The 18,459-nt window shown below is 45.1% G+C and overlaps 1 protein-coding gene across 1 annotated transcript in view; it reads right to left on the reverse strand.

The window, feature by feature from the left end:
• SETD2 (SET domain containing 2) overlaps positions 1–3,276 on the reverse strand; it is a 53,115-nt gene extending 49,839 nt beyond the window's left edge. Inside the window, exon 1 of the mRNA XM_010563317.1 lies at positions 3,235–3,276. Coding sequence (XP_010561619.1) covers positions 3,235–3,276 — 42 coding nt within the window. The remainder of the gene's footprint in view (positions 1–3,234) is intronic.
• Between the last annotated feature and the right edge of the window lie 15,183 nt (positions 3,277–18,459).

Raw genomic sequence — 18,459 nt, forward strand, 5'->3', positions numbered from 1 at the left:
AGCATAGCCACACTGCCTTCTGCGCCTGGCTCTCTCTTGAACAAAATCAATTACCCAGTCATTTCCAGTTTGGAGCAAAACCTCCTTTGGGGTTTGGACTGAGGCTTTTTAACGGACTTATTAATGACCAAACTGAAAGTCCTTTTTTGATTTAATTCTTAGTTTTTTTAAAAAGAGATAGTGTTCAACACATGAAGTTAATTGAAGAGATAGCACCCCTTTGTTTGTGCTGTTTCTGTGGTCCCACGCTACAGAATGTCCTGCATTTTTAAGCTTTAAGTGCATTTGTTTTCATGTCCCAGGAGACTGCACCTGGATGCATTTAGCTTCAGCATGAATGAGACTACCCAGAATTACAGCAGCAGTTTTAAGTCCTGTCCTTTCCCACCTCCTGCCAACAGCCTTATCTGAATCATTAGTAATTCCTAATAAATTTCCAGGCTTAGGGGTATATCAGTATTAATATAACAACCTCCAAGAATTCCCATCAGGACCCACTCATGCATGATGACTCTGTCACTTCCATGCCAACTGACTCTAAAATGCTCCATGCACTTCTCACCAGAAGCTATCTGCTGTCTCCTGCCCAGGATCTCACTCACCACCTTGCAGTGAGGACCGTGCTACAGCAAGTCCATTTGTTTTCAATATTAATGAGCTGAAAGTCATCTTCTCTACGACATTAAGAGCTCAGGATCTCCACCAAGAAAGCTGCTGTGCCAGCACTCACAAACGAACCCTGGCTTTGGAAATGGAGCAAGTCTAGAGCAACAAAGCTCCTTCCACATGGGAACCTCTTACCTTACAGGATGCATTTATCCAAGCCCGAGATTAGCAATTTTCAGAGCATAAAGCACTGTATGTTTACCCATCTTGGCACTTCTCCAACTATTTTAAAGCTAAGGCTCATCAATGCAAAAGCTGTGTCACAGGAGTGCAATCCCTAAAGATAAATATTGTGGCACCGTGGTAAAAGGGTGTTCTTGTCAATAGTCTTTATCCCCATAAATCCAAATTGCATTAGTGTAATTACATTTTGTGGGAGAAGCAGAACTCCAATGGAAACAGTTGTAGCAGTATAAAAATTGTTCAGAGCTGGGTTTTACTCCCATAACTGTTGCATGAACACATCTTTGGCAGCATCAGCGGTTTCCTGCAACCCACTGTGAATTATTACGTACTTTGTTATCCTTTAACTTTTGTGAAACAATGCATAGTTGCTCAGGCTAAAGGCACCATAGTAAATTATTAAATAAGACGTTGGCGGAATGGAAACCCCATCCCATTCTATTTGCACCCTTGGACATTATATATACAAAAATATCCTCATTTTTGATGAAACACATGGGGTTTTATTTGAATTGTGGAAACCATGTCACGGTCTCCACATGACTAGTCTTGGCTACCCAACCCACCACCATGTACACATTTGAGCTTTGCCAGCAGATGATTAGCTGCATTCTGGAAAAAATGGGTGCAAAAAATAAAAAGCACTCCTTTTAAATGGGTGTCATTTCATGGGTGCTTTTAAATAAGTGCCATGGCTAAAAGGGCACCCAAACAGCAACCTTGAAAAAAAGTGCATGTCCACACACTTGCCCAGGAGCTCTGAAACACACTCCTCTCTCCAGGACTGTCTCACAACCATCTCCAGAAAGTCATGCCGAAAATGCTACCCATTTTCAAAAGAATCCACACATCAGAAGTGACCCAGAGACTAATACACAAGTGTATATAAACTAATTCATAGAAGAATAAAGGACAAAATCAAGTGTCCAGCCCATTTGATAGGAGTTTCTACATGTCTGAATGCTACCGAGACCACCCTCCCGTAGAACTCTGGGCTCAGCCTCCCAAAGAGCAAGGGAACATCATTTTTTGGGTTTGCTGGGTCAATTATTATCCTTACATGACCAGAAATTTTTACCCCAACCTGTGCATATGTCTTGGGACAATGGAAGAGTAAGAGAGCAAGTTCCTATCTTCAGCCATACCCTGATATCTAATGGAAGGAGTCTCCTTCCATTAGAAGGAGAAGGAAGATTCAGCAGTGAATCCAAATTCTTATCAGAGACTGGATTCACCTATTATACCAATTATATATAAAAAAATAATAAATGTCTATTTTAAAATACAGTAAATACAGTGCATCAGCATTCAAAAGTTTTCTTTCTTGCTAGAACTTTTGTGAAATTATTTTATGTGCAATATTCACAGCTATGGAAATGTGCCAATGTTTTGATCAAAATCTTTTTAACTTCAGGCACAACAGATCTGAAATCCCAGCTCACACATCAATAAATGGGTTTGGATACATCCACCTTTACACAAAACACAGGACCTGAAGGCAAAAAAAGGACCTGCTAAGCTTCTATTCCTCCCCTTTTCAAAGTCTGTTCAGCAGAGATGATACATTTCAGAACAAATGTTTCACCTTCATGTGCTCACCCTTCCAGGGATATTTTTTTCTTAAATAACACCAAGTTTAACAAAACATGACTTACAGAATTTTAAACATATTCCACAGGTAGCTTTTGAAATTTAATAGGTAGCAATTACTGGCAAAACCTCTCCAGAAGAGTTCTCCTTCCTTTAATGTTTTACAGAAAGGGAACGTTCCCCAAAACATTGCTGTGGGTATTTTACAGAAAGAAAAAGGCCATAAGAAACTCACTCTGCATATTCAGCAGAGATACTCAATGACTGAAGCAGCACTGCTCCTGCAGTTCTCAATTCACTGGGAACATAGGAAGGACACACAGTATGTTCACCAGCACAACCAGAGCAGATATGGTCTTACAGCATCAAAAATTAGTAGCAGCAGTGGTTCCTATGCTGGGATATTATCAACTGTTCCAGTCCCTCCAAGTTTTCTCCTTTGCCCTTAAATTCATTCAGTCACACACAGCAAAACTAATTCTTTTTACAGATGAAGTCCTTAGATAATCATCCTCTCACAGTGCAGAAAGAACCATCTACCTACACCGAATGACTCAAGGGCACCACTGGCTCTGCTATCGCATCCTTGTGTGTAGATGGCAGAAGTGGTATTGAAGGCGTTTCCCTTCTTTCCCGGATTTAACCACTGAACTAGAGGCACCCCAGAATAACATCAGTTTCCTTTATCTGGACGCTTAGTCACTCTTGCCTCATGAAATCTATAGGTCAAACTAACTAGGTTGGGCTAATGCATGTCTCAGGAGCTACATCAAGAAAGGAATCAGTTTTACTCACCTCATTTTCTTCTTCTCTGTTGCAATCCAGCCGAGAAAACATGCAAAAGAAAACATAAGAAGAAGGTGTAAACATCAGGCAGAAACAAGAAACGTTAACATCAGAAGTCTGACACTGCAAATGGGACAGACCCAGGGACACAGAGAGGGTAACAACAACCCCACAAATAATCCTGCTGCAAGAGATGCCCCTACCAACATCACCCAATGGTCAAGCAGACATACCAACCACCTCTGAAGGGGAACACGGCATAGTTTTGAAGCTCAAGAATTTCAACGCTGAAAATTCTGCACAGACTTTGACAGAGCAAACCTTTTTTGAGCAAACTGCTGGCTTGGTGTTATCTTCTGAGGGTTTGCAAACCAGCAAGAACCTTATTTCAACAGACACTGCAGAGGTAACACAGCTATAAAAAAATCTCGAAAATGAGACGTAGGAAGCTGAATTTGGTTTTCTTTCAATTTTAGTATTTTCCTTAGCAGCCCAGAAACAGTGAAAAGTATCTGTTTCTCTCATCAACAGAAATGAAAGATACTTACAAACACCTTACTGCTGTATGTCCTGCTATGGATCCGCAGCCCTGGCTATTTGCCACGATGCTTACACTTAATTAATCAGTGCTTTGGCAGCTAGCCGCTCAACAATGAATTAATTTGGAGCATTACCTTGATCCCAACCAAACCTGCCAATGCTGAGCCAACAGGAAAGCCCAGCTTTTCTTTGCTTCCCTAAGTTCTTCACTCCAATACCACGAAAAAAGTAGTTTCAGGAACACAACTACTGTTACCAATATGCCTCAACCAAGATGTCAACAGCTCATCTGTCTTTATCTGTTATTTCCTCTACTAAAAGTACAAAAGCACTCTCCAGTGCTCTAACCTTGATGTTTGCACGCAGACAGCCTGTTCCCTGTCTACCTTATAGATACAGAGGAAGTTTTCAGCTGGACTTTTCCTAAATTTTATCAGCTTTTGAGCCATAGTTCAGTGCTGTTGTGGTGACACAGCGAAAGATTTCTTGCAGAAAAGGTTCACAGATTTCACTTCAAGCCTCAGCTAATCGAGAAGTATCAGTTTCTGGAAAAGAAACCCAAAGCTCTCAGTTTCTGCATAACCCAGGCAGGGACCCGAGGCGGTGAGAGCACAGCAGTAACCACCTATTTCTCCATTTAAACCATCATCAACAGAGAATTAGGAGCAACCTGCTAGAAAGACCTATCACCAGCAGTAATACACTCCTGCCTCTATGAAGGCTCTCATCCAATTGATAAAGCTTATTAGTAGGCTACAAATCGTTCTTAGAGCAGCAAAAATGGTTTGTTTTCATTGAGGAAGCATAAGCCATGATTTTAAGCAAGCTGTGGAGTACACGAGGGCACATATGTGATTTAATGGGGTTAAGCATGACATGAATTCAAAATACTGCTGATTCAGAGGAGGTCAGAAGCCCGCTAAGAACAGCACTTTGACACAAATTAGTGCCTAAAAGGAGGTTTCATTTTTAGGATTACAGGAAGTGGAGTTTTAGACTTCCAGGACAACACCATTGTTGACAGTCACAGATTTTGAGTGTTAAGTGCAAGTGTTTACAAGGGGTGAGAACAGTACTGAGGTCTAGTGCAGCCAAGACTCAACATGAGCGTAGAACTCGATGAGCTTAAGGGTCTTTTCCAATCTACATGATTCTGTGGTTCTATGAAGATTTTCAAGACATCCATAACCAGACATGTTGTGATACAGCACAGAATAAGAACCAGCAGATGAAAGCTGGTGGTCCTAAACCAAAAAGAAATAACTGTCTCCCTATACATAAGAACACAGATTTAAGTAACTATATATTGGGAGACAGGTAATGAAGTTTAGTATTTATAATTAATAGCCTGCTGCAAGAGTGAAGTAAGTAATTCCTCTTAACAATCCATTTTTGCTCTTGTTGCTGAAACATTGCATAAAACCAGTATTAAGCTAAAATGCTGGCAAGTACACAAAGTAGAGGTCTCCAAAAACCAAAAGCTAAGAATGAAATTTTCCCTTCCAAGAGGGCATGCCCACATAACAGCAGGAATCATAGCACAATCCAGGCCAGCTCTAAGCTCAAGTCCTGCTCCAAGCTTGCAGCCACAGCAGCAGATTTCCCGGACACGACACCAGGTTGGTAGAGCAGCCTCAGCATCTGCCACCTCGAAAGAGCTGCTCCACGAAGGCAGACAGCAGAGCACCAGCTTCCGTACAGGGGGGTCAAAGCAGGCAAGAAAACTACAATACACTGACGGGGAAAAAAAGCTAGTTGAGATCCTTCAAAACCCAGAGAAAATCTTGCAGCAGAAATTGAGCTGCTTTACGAAATGGGTGATCTTGCTGCTCTAAAGCCACTCAGTAGTGAGACTTGTCTGCCCTTGGAGGGGGAAATTGCTAGAAATTGAGCAGCTTAAAGGGTTGCAAGTGAGACATCAAAATATTAAAGGAGAAAACAGTTAAGAAGGCACAAAATAGAAGATGCTGCATGAATTAAACTGGTTATTTAAAATAAAATACGTAAGAATGAAGCAGATATGACATTACTGGTAATGTACCTTGTATAGTCCTAGATGCCTATATGAACAATTTAATTTCTACTGGACAGAAAAGTATTTCTTCTCAGAGAGGGAACAGTAGTATTCTCTCTCTGGGGCGGTATTTCAGCCAGTTATGGCCAAGCGCTTTTCCCTCCTGAATTACCCCTCCATCGGCAGCACAAAGTCATCCCACCTCGCTACAGGTGCCCTCACACAGGTTAGCCTTAATGAAGGAGGTAGCTGCCTTGGGTTATGGATCCCATTTCCATTTACAGCTTCTTCCTTCGCCCCAGATCAAAAAAATATAAATAGATTTCCAAAATTAGTGAACGCGTTGCTGTTCGCTCGAAAACCTTTTGCCAAATTCCTCCCACACTGGGTTTGAAGTTACATAAAATCCCCACATTACAAGTCTGAGGAAGGAGCTGGCACGCAGGAGACTCAGCACAACAAGAGCATACACGAGCTGGGGATCCATCCAACTACACAACCTGTAGGTTTTCCAGCAGGTTTCCAGCCCCAGAGGTTTAGAGCAATCCCACTTGTTTCCCTCCAGCTGCACCTTGCTATGTGCAGGTACATAAAAGGAAGACTGTTATTAAAATTAGCATTGAATTAATGCACTTGATGGCTCATTTCTGTGAATGTCAAGAGAAAGGGTTTGTTAAAACCCAAAATAAACTTAAAGCAAAACTGAAGACATCTACAAAAAAGTGGTTAATAAATTAAAAAACAACAACAACAAGAAAAAACAGGGAACTGTACTATTTTTTATTTGTCTACGGCAGCCCTGTGTATTAGTATTTAAAAAAAAAAAAAAGAGTCAGTCTGCCCCTTTAAATAAAATTTAAAGAACAATTTTGCCTCTCTGCCAGTTAGGTCTGATTCTAATGACAAATATCAGTCAAGTGAGAGCAAGATGTGCCTGCACAAACCCCACAAATGCACGACTGCACCCAACAGCAACCACAGCAAGTAAATCCCAAATCCCCACACCATACAGAGGAGTTTGTATTTGCAGGAAAGGCTTTTTTAAGGCTATGGACCCACATGTCTACCAAAATCCTTTATATTTAAAATTTAAAATAAAAGCTTTCCTACTCCTGGAAACATCCCAAGTTACTTACAGGCATGTCAATAAAAAATAAGGTTGTATTTTAATTCTGAGGTTCAGCAGCTCCAGCATTTCTGAGATGCTTAAACAGCTTGACTTGAATGAGACTTCTCTCCTTTTTAAGATATAATCCACACTGTAATCTGAACTATATGCAGGCTTTGCTTATGCTAAAAAAGTAAACAAAAAAAAAAAGAAGCCTCAGGCTTCTGAAGTCTAAATGACAAATGCTGGTCTGCATTAAGACAAAACTTGAAGAGTCTCATCTCCCGTATGTCCTCCTCTTTTTTTTTTTTTTCATTTTCTTCTTCTTAAGAGAGAAAAACCTGGAAGCCTAAAGCTTTTCTTATCTAAACATCTGCAAGACTAACAACCCTGCAAAAAGCCCCATCCTGAGCAGGCACTCAGCTCACCTTGCTTTAAGCTGACAACAGGGTATCGTGCAGGCATTAGCACAGATCCATCTGAAAGCCCACCTACCTCAGCAATTACCTTCCTTTCTGAAGAAAGGAAACAAAATGCAAAACCTCAGCACTCTACAGGAGGAAATCCCAACCTCCAGACTGTTTTGCTTAGGCCAGGTTAACCAGAAATGTCCTGCCAGCGTGGGGATGCAGATGGAGTTCCACAGCTGCTCATGGATCCAACCAGCACCTAACACCACGACCTTCATCCACAACATCAGAGCTAAGCAAACCAGAAGGAAATACAAAGACCTCGGGTGGAAACTTGCAGTTCCAGCATGATCCTAAAGCCAAAAAGGAAATATCTAGGCAGATTTCATCGCCGCCTGGGCAGCGATGAAGGGCTGCACCTCCGGGCTTCTGCAGCCGCCGTGCACCAAAACACTGTGAGTGAAGTTCACTCGCTGCTGCTCTCATTCAGCTCCGGCTACCCTCAAAACGGAATGATTTGATTAAATACTTACAGGTCTGAAGTGCTATCGCCTGCTTGGTTTATTAGTCTCTAATGTGGCTGGCAAGAGATAAAAAACATGGATAAACGTGCAGCTGTCCCTATGATTAACTGAAATATGGTGCTAAATTGCTGCAAAATCTTTTGTACAGAGCACTGTGCTTTTAACACCCAAATGTGTCCCTGCTCCCAAATATACTGCACAACAACAGGATAATGTACAACCAGAAAAAAAAGCAGGGAAGTTAATAGACAATCCTGCTCCTTCCCCCAAAAAGCTAGACAGAGGAAAGGCTAAAGCACACCCAAGAGGGAGGAAAAAAAAAATCACTAACAGTATCAAACATCTTATTTAAACAGAAGCTTGAAACCAAGCCAAGCTCTCCAGAAAATGAGGTCAAGGTAGCTGTAAGCATATACCTGTCCCTGTAGCACATCCCCCAGATCCATCTCTCCCATCCCCTGCTTTCCTAAATCAGCATTTGCTGGCTTATACAACATTTTCTCTGGGTTTGGAGTTGTAAGTTTAGAGCAGGAGAATAGAGAAACCATTTCTCCTGTGCTGAGATATGAAAGACCAGAGAGGACTGAACACACCAGGAAAACAAGTAGCTGAATATACCAAAAATAAATACTTCTTTCATTTACAAAAATTATAAGGGCTGAGTGGCATCCTGCATAGTCACAAGTATGCCAGAAACGGATTTTTCTTTTAACATAGATTATGGGTTATTGGTGTATGGAGTCACCTGTAATCACTGGTGACCGCTCCCTTCAAATACGCCCCCCCTGAAATGAACTTTATAAATCAGAAACACCCCAGACATGAGCCATTTCAACAGCAGGCATGAAGAAGATTAAGAAACTCAACTGCTGTAGCTTCTAATTCAGGCCAGCCCAGGCTCCCATTTCTCATCAGGCTGGAGGAGAGCCACTGAGAACAGATTCAAGAGGCATTACAGCACAATATGGAAAACTTATAGCGCTATAAATTTTTACTACCAGCATTTATACTCCGTTCTCCACAGCTGGGGAAAATATAGGCTAGAAAAAAAAAATGGCATGAGGTAAAATGCATGTTCTTTGTCAGCTTCTGCCCAAGCTATGAATTAAGCCCTGGGTCTGGCGGAGCCTGTGCAGACCCTTCCCAGGGCAGGTCCACCCGGCAGCAATCAAACCCTAAAGAGAAGGGGAAGAAATAAAAGGGGAAGGGATGATTTCTGAAGACAATCTGATTTTGCTGCTGCTCCTTTTGCAAAGGAAAATGGGGCAGAGAAAACAGACGTTGGTAGGAGCATGTGAAAAGCCACAGGTTGAGGGTTTGGGGGATTTTTTTGGCCAAAGCTTCATTTACTAACTATTTAGCTATCTGTGTGTTAATAATATTAGTGTTTTAGAGAAGCTAGGATCTTCTGCTTCAGGAAGAAGACCTGGTTAAGAAGAAAACAATTTCCAGTGGTCTCCAGTCTTTTGCTGCAATAAAAGCATCACAGGACCCTGCTCCTTCCCCAACACTGCCCGGGAATTCCCAAACTCACCACCACACACACAGCTCCTGCTCTCCCCTTTCTGCTCAGTGCCAGGGCACGTCTCAAGAAGAAATTAAGTTTGAAATCGTGACAGCAATCATCATAAGCAATACTGTTCCCATGGCAGCCGGGCAAGGGATTTACCAACAGAGCACCAACACAGAGAGGGAAAGGACGTGGACAGACTTGGGGGCTGGGACGGGACGGAAGAGCAACAGTGCCAAAAAGAGAGGGCATAAATCCACAGCTTAACTCGAAACCATGGCTTCTGGCTCAGTACCATGGGAGCATCGGTCCTTGGAAAGCTTCCTCCTCCTCTTGGAGCAGGGAAGGAGAGATTTCATCAGCAGCTTTTAGAGTTAGCATCCTCCCACCAACAAAATTTAAATGGGATCACTTTTCAGGTAATCCCTGCCTCAAAATCACCTCCTTTTGACAGCATCAGGCACAAACAGCACAAAAGAAAATGTTTCACATATACAAACTGCATTTTCCCTACCTGATGCAATTAACTCCTAAAATGCATGCACACCCCTGAGCCATCTGTCTGTCCAGGGCTGCAGTTGCCCCTGGGGAAAGATGAGGCTGGATCCAACACAAACGCAGTTTATCACCTCCAACTTTTCACCTCCAGCACGCAGGCATGAGAAGATGTAGGATAGTTTGACATCGCTCTCCCCCTGTGGGGTACCACCCGCAGGATAGATGGACAGGAGTTGCACAAACCCCAAAATCCACATTAAAAGCAACAGTCCACGGCAGCTTTACAAACAGGCGCAGGGCACTCCCGGCCTCAGAGCACACCACCGCTTGCAGCGTGCAAGGCAAGGTCATTATTTCACTAATCATTTTCACCACTTCATTCAACAATTTCTAACAACTGAAAAGGCTGAAATTAAAACCTGCTTCCTACCACCAGGGTTCGGCCAGTCTTAAAAGCTCAGGGTTGCTTCCTAGCTCTGCAATAGCCCATGTGTGACCCTGAACAAGTCACTAAAGTGGTTATCCCCATTCCCAACTTTTTTTTATCTGCCCCCCCCATCCCACCTTTAATTATTTCCAGTTTCTTCAGGCTACAGACATTTTCACAGATCTACATACAGTGTTTGCAGCAGCAAGGCCGTAACGCTGGTTTAAGCAGAGGCACCACCATGGTACAACCATACAACAAGGCATTTCTCCTACCAGCACAAAACCACTTTTAGGACTAAACTGGTGCTACACATCCCGGCTACCCCCACCGCACATCCTGGGGGATACCGACCCTGCAAGCCAAAATTGCTTGCCACCACGAGAAACAGCAAATATCTTCTAACGCTCTGCTGCAGATTTATACCCTCTGAGTTCATTAGCAAAAGGAGAGAAAGCAATTGCCAGCCTTCTGCAAAATTCCCTCTCACGTACGGCGTCTGCCTTCGTAACCCAGCGGGAATGGTCACGTTTGACTCAACTGCCGTGGCACAGCATGTGCAGGCACTGCCAGGTTAGATGCTGGTAACATTTCTAGGCTCAGAGGGAAAAGGAATTACTGGAATTAGTAGAAAGAAACAGTTTGGTTTTTTAATTTTGCTAAAATCCCACCCCACGCACTCACCGGGCTGCACAGAAAAAGTTCAGCATGTGCTGAACTAAACTGCTCTAATTAAGTTAAAAGATGTTCGATACCAGGAAAACAGTTTCAATATTTAAATCCTGCTGAAAAGCAAGTGGCTACACCCAGCTTCCAAGCAATACCAACACTTCTCTAAAGCACTTCCCTGCAGCAACAGGGGAGGCAGAGGAAGGTGAGGAACCTGAATTTTAAAAAAAAATAATAATCAGAAATATCTAAGCTGACTTACGATCATTACGGCCAGCGACCAGCACAGGGCTTCACTCTTGGCAGAGAAGTCCGCCGCATATCTGCGGGCCACGCAGAGACTTTGAGGCTTCATCTGACCTGAGCAATGGCTCTGGGGAATTAGGTCTGTGTGCTAAACGGGGGGGGGGGGGGGGGAACACAACAAACCCACAAGGCGGAAAGGCAATGCCCCTCCCTCGGGGGGCAGGCACAAGGCAGGGAAGGACCCCCCCTCCCCGGACAGCCCCCTGGCTCCCAGGTAACCCTCAGGCTACACCACATCTTCTGCATTTCCAGACTGGGTAAAACTAGGGGGGTTTCTACCCCTCCTTCGCCTCCCTGGCCCATCAGTGGGAACAGATCTTCAGCAGGTATCATCAACCCTTGCATGAGGGAGCAAATTCCTAACCCGACCTTATCAAGGCATCACCAAGCCTGCACGACAAATACCTGCCCTGGCACTGCAGGTCACCTTTGTCTCCTAAAATGCCTTGCAAATACAGATTTCTCTCTGTTTCGGACTGCAGGTTGAGCTTGCAGAAGCCTACTTGCTTCAGCAGAAGGCTAACCACATCAGTGGTCCCGCTGATGGGAGACAGGGAGGTCTCCCACCGTCCCAAGAGCCTGGTGTCAACTGGGTGAGATGGAAACATCTGCATTGCCTACGCTGGGACGCAGTCGGATGCATGCCACCTGCAACGCCTGGTGGTGGAGATGTGTCACCTTAGCGGTCCCCAGCATCCCCTTCTCCCCTAAACAGAAAGCAGGGAGGAACAGTCCTGTCCCCTGCATCCTGAGCAGAGGGGTCCTCAAAAACATATCCCACAAGCTTCACAGACAGGTAAAAACATTAAATTTTAGTGTACTTCTTCATCTTGAATCGTCATAGCAAGGTTACCTTATAATTCATAGACACGCATATAACACCAAACACTCCCATAATTCACCATACTGAAGTCTCCATTCACAAAATGTCCCGTCCTTACCCCAAACTCACCCCAAGTTTAACAAGAAGACACTTTCCAATAATCAGGTGTCCCTAAATTCAGACTTCAAAGGGTAGAAACTGCAGCCTGCACCATGCACCCTGAAAAACTTTGTCTCAGTGCAGTAAATAAAACGCTGCAACGCCCCAGCCAAGCTTAAGGTTGCTGCTTTAACATAAAATCCTTAACGTATTTATTTCTTACGCAATTATAGATGAAGTTTAATCTTCTATTACAAAACCTGCCAGGCAGGTTAAGTCAGCAGTGGGAGACATCTTGGGAGCCGCTCTCAATTCAATAAAAGAAAATAAACCCAAGCTCCCTGCAACACCAACTCCTGGAGAATTGAGTGCTTTAAATCAAACTATTTTAGTGAGATTAAACCCAGCCTAACACGGCAAGAAGAAATGAGAGCTAATGAGTGAAAACCTGCACCCTGCTATCGCTGTGCAACATCGCAGCCGGTTGCTGTGGCAATGCTAAACACAAGGTGATACCAGGCAGGGAAATTAGTGTAGGAGCAGATAAATTCAACTCCCTTCATCCCCCTTTATACCAGAAATTTGCAATAAAAGTGCAAGTTGGGAATGGGCTGTGCAAACAAACTCCAAGCACTAGGCTCTCGAGTTTTTTTCTGTTGGACATCGATGCTACAGAAGGCTGCAAATGATAAAAATAATTTTTTTTCTGCTAACTCAGAATGACACGCTTTTTATTTCTAGCTGCAAAACCTCCGCTGATGCATTTCAAATAGGAAGGCAATAATGCAATTACAACGTGATGCTGTGGAAACTGTAAAATCTTTGAGCAATGGTGGGTAAAGCCAGCAGGAATCCGCATTTAGTCCTGAAAACAGTGCTTCGGATAGAGTATTGCTCAGGCTCCAGCTCCTTCTCCAGACCCGGCCCAACACCTCTTCCTCCCACATCAGTATTTCAGGTCAAATTTTGACTCCTGCCCCTTGTTTCTCTTGAGTTTCAGATCCTGCTCTACATCAGCCCCCAGGCTCTCAGGGAGATGTTCTGGGGGATGATAGCCTCTGGGATGGATCCCAAAAGGCTGAAGCTCACTGGAAGGGGGCAGCTGCAGGGATGGATCATTTTTTTGGAAATTTAAAAAAAAAAAAAAAAAAAAAAAAAGAGAGAAAATTCAGGAAAAAAGCCAAGGGGAAAAAAACCCCCACCTTTTTCAGCAAGTGTCCTACCAAACCTACAAAAAACAGAGCCACGCTTTGACTTTCTCAAGACTTTTTCCTCAATGAATCCTACCAGTTCTGGCAAGGAAAAATGAAAACAAAGTGTAGCCTGGGATGATGTAAAATGGAAAAAGCATCACTACTCCTGGTGGCCCTGCCTGCGGGGTTACGTGGCTGTGCCGACGCAGGTGTCAAACCACCAAAATGATCAGAGCCTTTGGACAGCAGCATTTCGGCTCCTAATCGCTTCCCGTGGCACCGAGGAAGTTGCACCAAAGCAGATTGCACGGCTCCACTGGTACACCACAGCTCGTCTCATTAACAAATCTAAATAATCACCTAAATAATAAAATGCAGCCAGTCTATTAATTGGGATGAAGGTCAAATACATATGGCAAACATATTAATTTTTTCTTTAAGTTTCTGTGTCTATTACAGACACAAAAATAGGTGTTTATAAATCTTCTCTCCCTGTCTAAATATACACACAAACAAATTATATTTAGAATTACGTCAACAGATTTCTAACACAGGACATAGAAGGAAGGCTGTCACCTATCCACTTTAAACCCACTTTGAGCCATTGCAAGAAAAATATTAAATTGCAGAGGGGAAATTAGAAACAATTAAGACAAGAGAGCCATCTGAAAGCCTTCTCCTTTCAAAAACCAGGGATTTCTCTGCCTCTTTTCCGAGCGATCAACAAACCGTAGTATTTAGGAGAGCTGAGTTTATATATTGGCTGCTCTTGAATATTAAGTGTGGAGTGTGTAATTATCTGTGCACGTGTCCAGGTGACTAAAGGTACATGGAACAACTTGGAACTCAAAATATATAGCCTGGGTAGCCTGCAGCTGCTAAATTTCCTCATTTTTGAGAAACCCAACTGCTCAAGCACACCCTCCCAGGGAGGCATCCCGAGGCCACGACTTTCCCTGTCCCGTTCACACACATCATTCCTTCTTTAGTCACTCCACCACCGATCCACAGACCTAAAACACTGAAAACCAAAGGAGAAAAGTGTTCCCAGAACACTCACACACAGCCAGCTCCTGGAAAAATGCACCGTTTTCCTATTTATAGGCATCTCAGTTGGCAGAAACCACAGGCACCTCAACTGCTCAAAGCCAAAATGTGGACCTTTCCCCCCACACACACTTTTTTAATCTCCTCTGAAGCTAAACACTGCAGATCTACCCTGCCTTTGCTGCACGTCGCGTTTCTGGACCACAAGCAGATGGAAAAGGAGGAATGACAGAGTGGTGGGTGGAGGCTGCACACGAATCCAGGGCAGAAGGACAAGCCAAGAGGTCCTCCTCCCTCAAAACCCAACAATGATAAGAAGACCCAAACTTGGGTACCAAAAAAACAGGGAGAAGAAGACTTCTCCAAGAGCAAAGCTATAAGCCTCAGGCTTTGTTTTTAAGAGAACTGGGCAACGGTACCGAAAACGTGCTGGGGATGGAGCAGGAAAAAGGCAAGAGAAGAGCGGAAAGGGCAGCGCTGCATGGCATCCACATCTCCTTCCTGGAGATAAACGACCTCATTTAATTCAGCTCCGCTGCAAGCAACTAGCCTCAGAAAGTTTGGATCCAGCTGGGAATTGTCCTAAGATGACATCGAAAATAATAAACGCAAGTGATAAATTTGTCTGATAGCTTACTGGCCAGCCAGGCAAGCAGGTGAAGGTCTCCTCTCACAACCAAGACAAATTCGGACATATAAAGAGAATTTTCTTTAAATAAACTGACTTTTCAGAGACACTAAGGCTTAAGCATGGAGCTGAAAAACCCTAAGGTACACTCAGGCAGCAAGAGCCAAGTTTCTCCCTTACCACTCACGATTTCGCACCCCATGGGACCATCACTAGCCTCAATAAAGGGGAGAAGCGTACAAAGGGAAATGCATGTGTAAAACCAAGCCTTTCCCTTCCATTAGCATCTCCCCGATGGATCAGAACAACATACTCGAGGCCTCGAATTTGGGTATTTAACCACAGCACGTTGGCCAGGAGCTTCTGCCTTGTGCCAAGGGCATCGACGTTACCAATCGTTTTCCCCAGACAAAAGAAGAAAATAAGAATCCAGCTGCCATGGGAAGCAAAAAATAATCAAGTCCAAAAGTGACACGAACACTTGAACCGCCCATGAGTCTCCACAGCTGCAACGCACATTAAAAAAAAAAACTGTAGTAATAGCCACAACCAAAACCCTGAAGTTTTAGACTGTTTGAATCCTTGAATGTATCAAGTCACATTACAAATTCAACAGGGTGTTCAAATGCACCGGCCCTAAACCTGGACCCCACCAAACCACCCACGTGTACCACCAAGCCCCACCAGCATCCCCAGCCTGTGGAGATGCGGGACAGTAAGAAGACCATCTTCCCCCAAAATAGAGCTAAATTCAAGTTGGGGAGGTCCTCCTTCAGCAGAGCACAGAAGAAACAGCGGATAAATATATTTCAGCCATAGGGTGTGCAAGGGAACCTGCTGCAGCACCTTCAGTTTCCACCATAACACGCAGACGTGAGCTAAAGAAATCCTCGGGACTCTCAAACTGATCCATCACGCCCCGTGCAACGATCCCACCAATGTGTCACTTGTTTTAGAGGGTCCTCCACCCTCAGTACGCAGCAGCCGGGGATGATCTCGGTGTCTTCTCGAAGGAAGCGCTCGCTCATCCCAGGTTTGGCTCTATCAGCTGCACCACTACAGCTCTAGTAACGGCACAAAGAGATGAAATTTCTTCTGCTCGCAGCCTACGATACAAACATCCATCAAGTAGGTCCAGGTCGGCATCGGGCAGCTCTACAGAGAAGCTGCAGACCTCACACGGAGCTTGGCGGCGGCTCCGAGCTCAGGGCCTCAGGCTGACCCCAATTTCAGCACCCAAAGAGGTGAGGCAAGCTGGTTTTGCTGGACACTGAAGTTCTCAAGAACCTGAGCTCTGGCTGCCGAGTGGGAGGCAGAGAGCGACCAACCAGGCAAAAGCCGGCCGGAGTTTCTCTGCTAATAGGAAAACTCTGGTAAACGCCATCAGCACGTACTCAGGTCACCGGTAGTTCAGCTCCCCGACTCAGTATCCCATCTCCTACAGCCAGCACAGAGCTCCATCTCAGCAACAATGACGCCCCATCGTTGGAAGTGTTCAAGGTCAAATTGGGTGGGGCTTTGAGCAACCTCATCTAGTGGAAGACATCCCTGCCCATGGGTTGGACTGGATGATCTTTAAAGGTCCCTTCCAACCCAAACCATTCTGTGAATAATTCCCATGAAAAATAAGGCCGATTTACCAGGCTCCGCTTGCATCACCGGGCTGCAATCAGCGCTCTCCCAAGCCCCCACGTCTCACAGCAGCACAACTCCAACGCTACATGCTACAAAAGCAACTCCTCCAAAAAACAAACCATGCACATCCCTCTTCATCGCACCCTGCAGCGGGTACGGGACAGGGGAAAGCCACTGTCTCCGGCAGCAGCAAACGTCCTGCAGCCATCACGGTTTGTTTTTAATTGCGCTCTCCACCGCAGCAGCCAACCACACTTTGGAAATACCCAACCAGTTCCTGGGACGTGCCGTACGGTGCATTTGTGATATCGCGACATTCGAGAACAGGGAAGGAGATGATGAACCACAAGGCACCCTCGCCTCTGAAGAATACCATCGCTGAGCTACTGCAAATAATCATCTTCTCAAGTTAAAAGCACAGGCGCTGGGAAGAACACGTCCTAAATAAGACACACCACTAACAAAGCAGCGAACGTGACTCAGACGCCAGGCTTCAAGACAGGCACGGGGAAACAAGGCTCCCAAAAACATTTGAGCACCTCCTGACAGTTTTCAGAGTCCCAACCAGGAATGCGCTCCCCAAGAAAACCCCAAAGTCAGAGCAATAAATTAGTGTTTCTTTTTAAAAGCCATTACAGAAACCACTCTGGCTTCTTTCAAGAGCCCAGGTTTGCGACACTCGAGATTGTTTCAGACAGCAAGCGGCAGCGTGATATAACCCATACGCTTTTAACCGCCAAGCTCGGTGCGACGCCTGGTTTGACACCAAATGCCGCACGCCACCCCAGCCACCAGGGACAGGATCCCTTGCACTCTAAACGAAAAAGGTGAAATACCTAAATTAGGCTAAAACTTTTTGGACGGATAGTAGAGTCATTTGAACCCAGAGGGTTGCTCAGGATGGGACCGTCGCTCCCCGCCGGGGTTAAGCTCACATAAATCAGGTGCAGGGCTTGCTCCAGGCTCTCCAGTCCCGGGAGAAAGGCAGGAGCCACATCTAGCAAAAACCAACCGGGTTCAAAATGAAATCCTCCGTCTCTCACTAATTTTAGAAGGTTCGGCCGCAGGCATTGTTTCAGCTGAAACGGATCCTCAGCTGCTCCAGGCGGGCACAGACAGAACTCGCAGCATTCGCTCAAAAAGGTTTGCTGTTGTCCTTGCTCAAAACATGCCATTTTTAGCTTTGCCTCCAATCCAACCATTGCCTAGAGGTGTTCTACATGCCAGGTGTCTGCCTCCTTCCACCCCAGAGCCGGACGCACGTCAGGGATGCCGCACGCGCAAAGTTTAGGAAGCACCCGAATCCTTCGCGAAGGAAGTCTAAAAATGTAAAAATAGCGTTCAGAACCAACAAGAAAGGGGCGGGGGGAGAAACCCCACGGCTAGCACCAGGAACCGAATGCCTTGCTTAGAAGAAGTGATAAAGCCAGCGGCCCTGGCGTGATGTCACAGGGGGGGTTAGTGAAAATCCCCAGCGGAGAGGAGAACCAGAGTTCACCGGCCATTAGGCCGCTCTCCCCCCCTTTTGCCTGGTTCCTTCCTCCTGTCAGAAAATGGGGTCAGGGCAGGGGCCGACCCGGGGGGGGGCTGTTGGAGGGAGGATGGAAGGGGTGAAATAAAGCCGGCACTCCGTAACTCCTCCGCACACCGGGAGGAAAAAAAAAATAAAAAAAAATAATAATCATAGTAAATAAGGTGCGGAAAAATGGCCCCCCGGGGAGGCCGGGACACGTCCGCACTCGCCGCCCGGCCTCCCTCCGCGGGGCGGGCGGTACCGCGCAGCCCTGCCGGGCCGGGGGCCCA

The sequence above is a fragment of the Haliaeetus leucocephalus genome, unplaced genomic scaffold (genome assembly GCF_000737465.1).
Source record: "Haliaeetus leucocephalus isolate CR32 unplaced genomic scaffold, Haliaeetus_leucocephalus-4.0 Scaffold0, whole genome shotgun sequence".
NCBI classification, from domain to species: Eukaryota; Metazoa; Chordata; class Aves; order Accipitriformes; family Accipitridae; genus Haliaeetus; species Haliaeetus leucocephalus.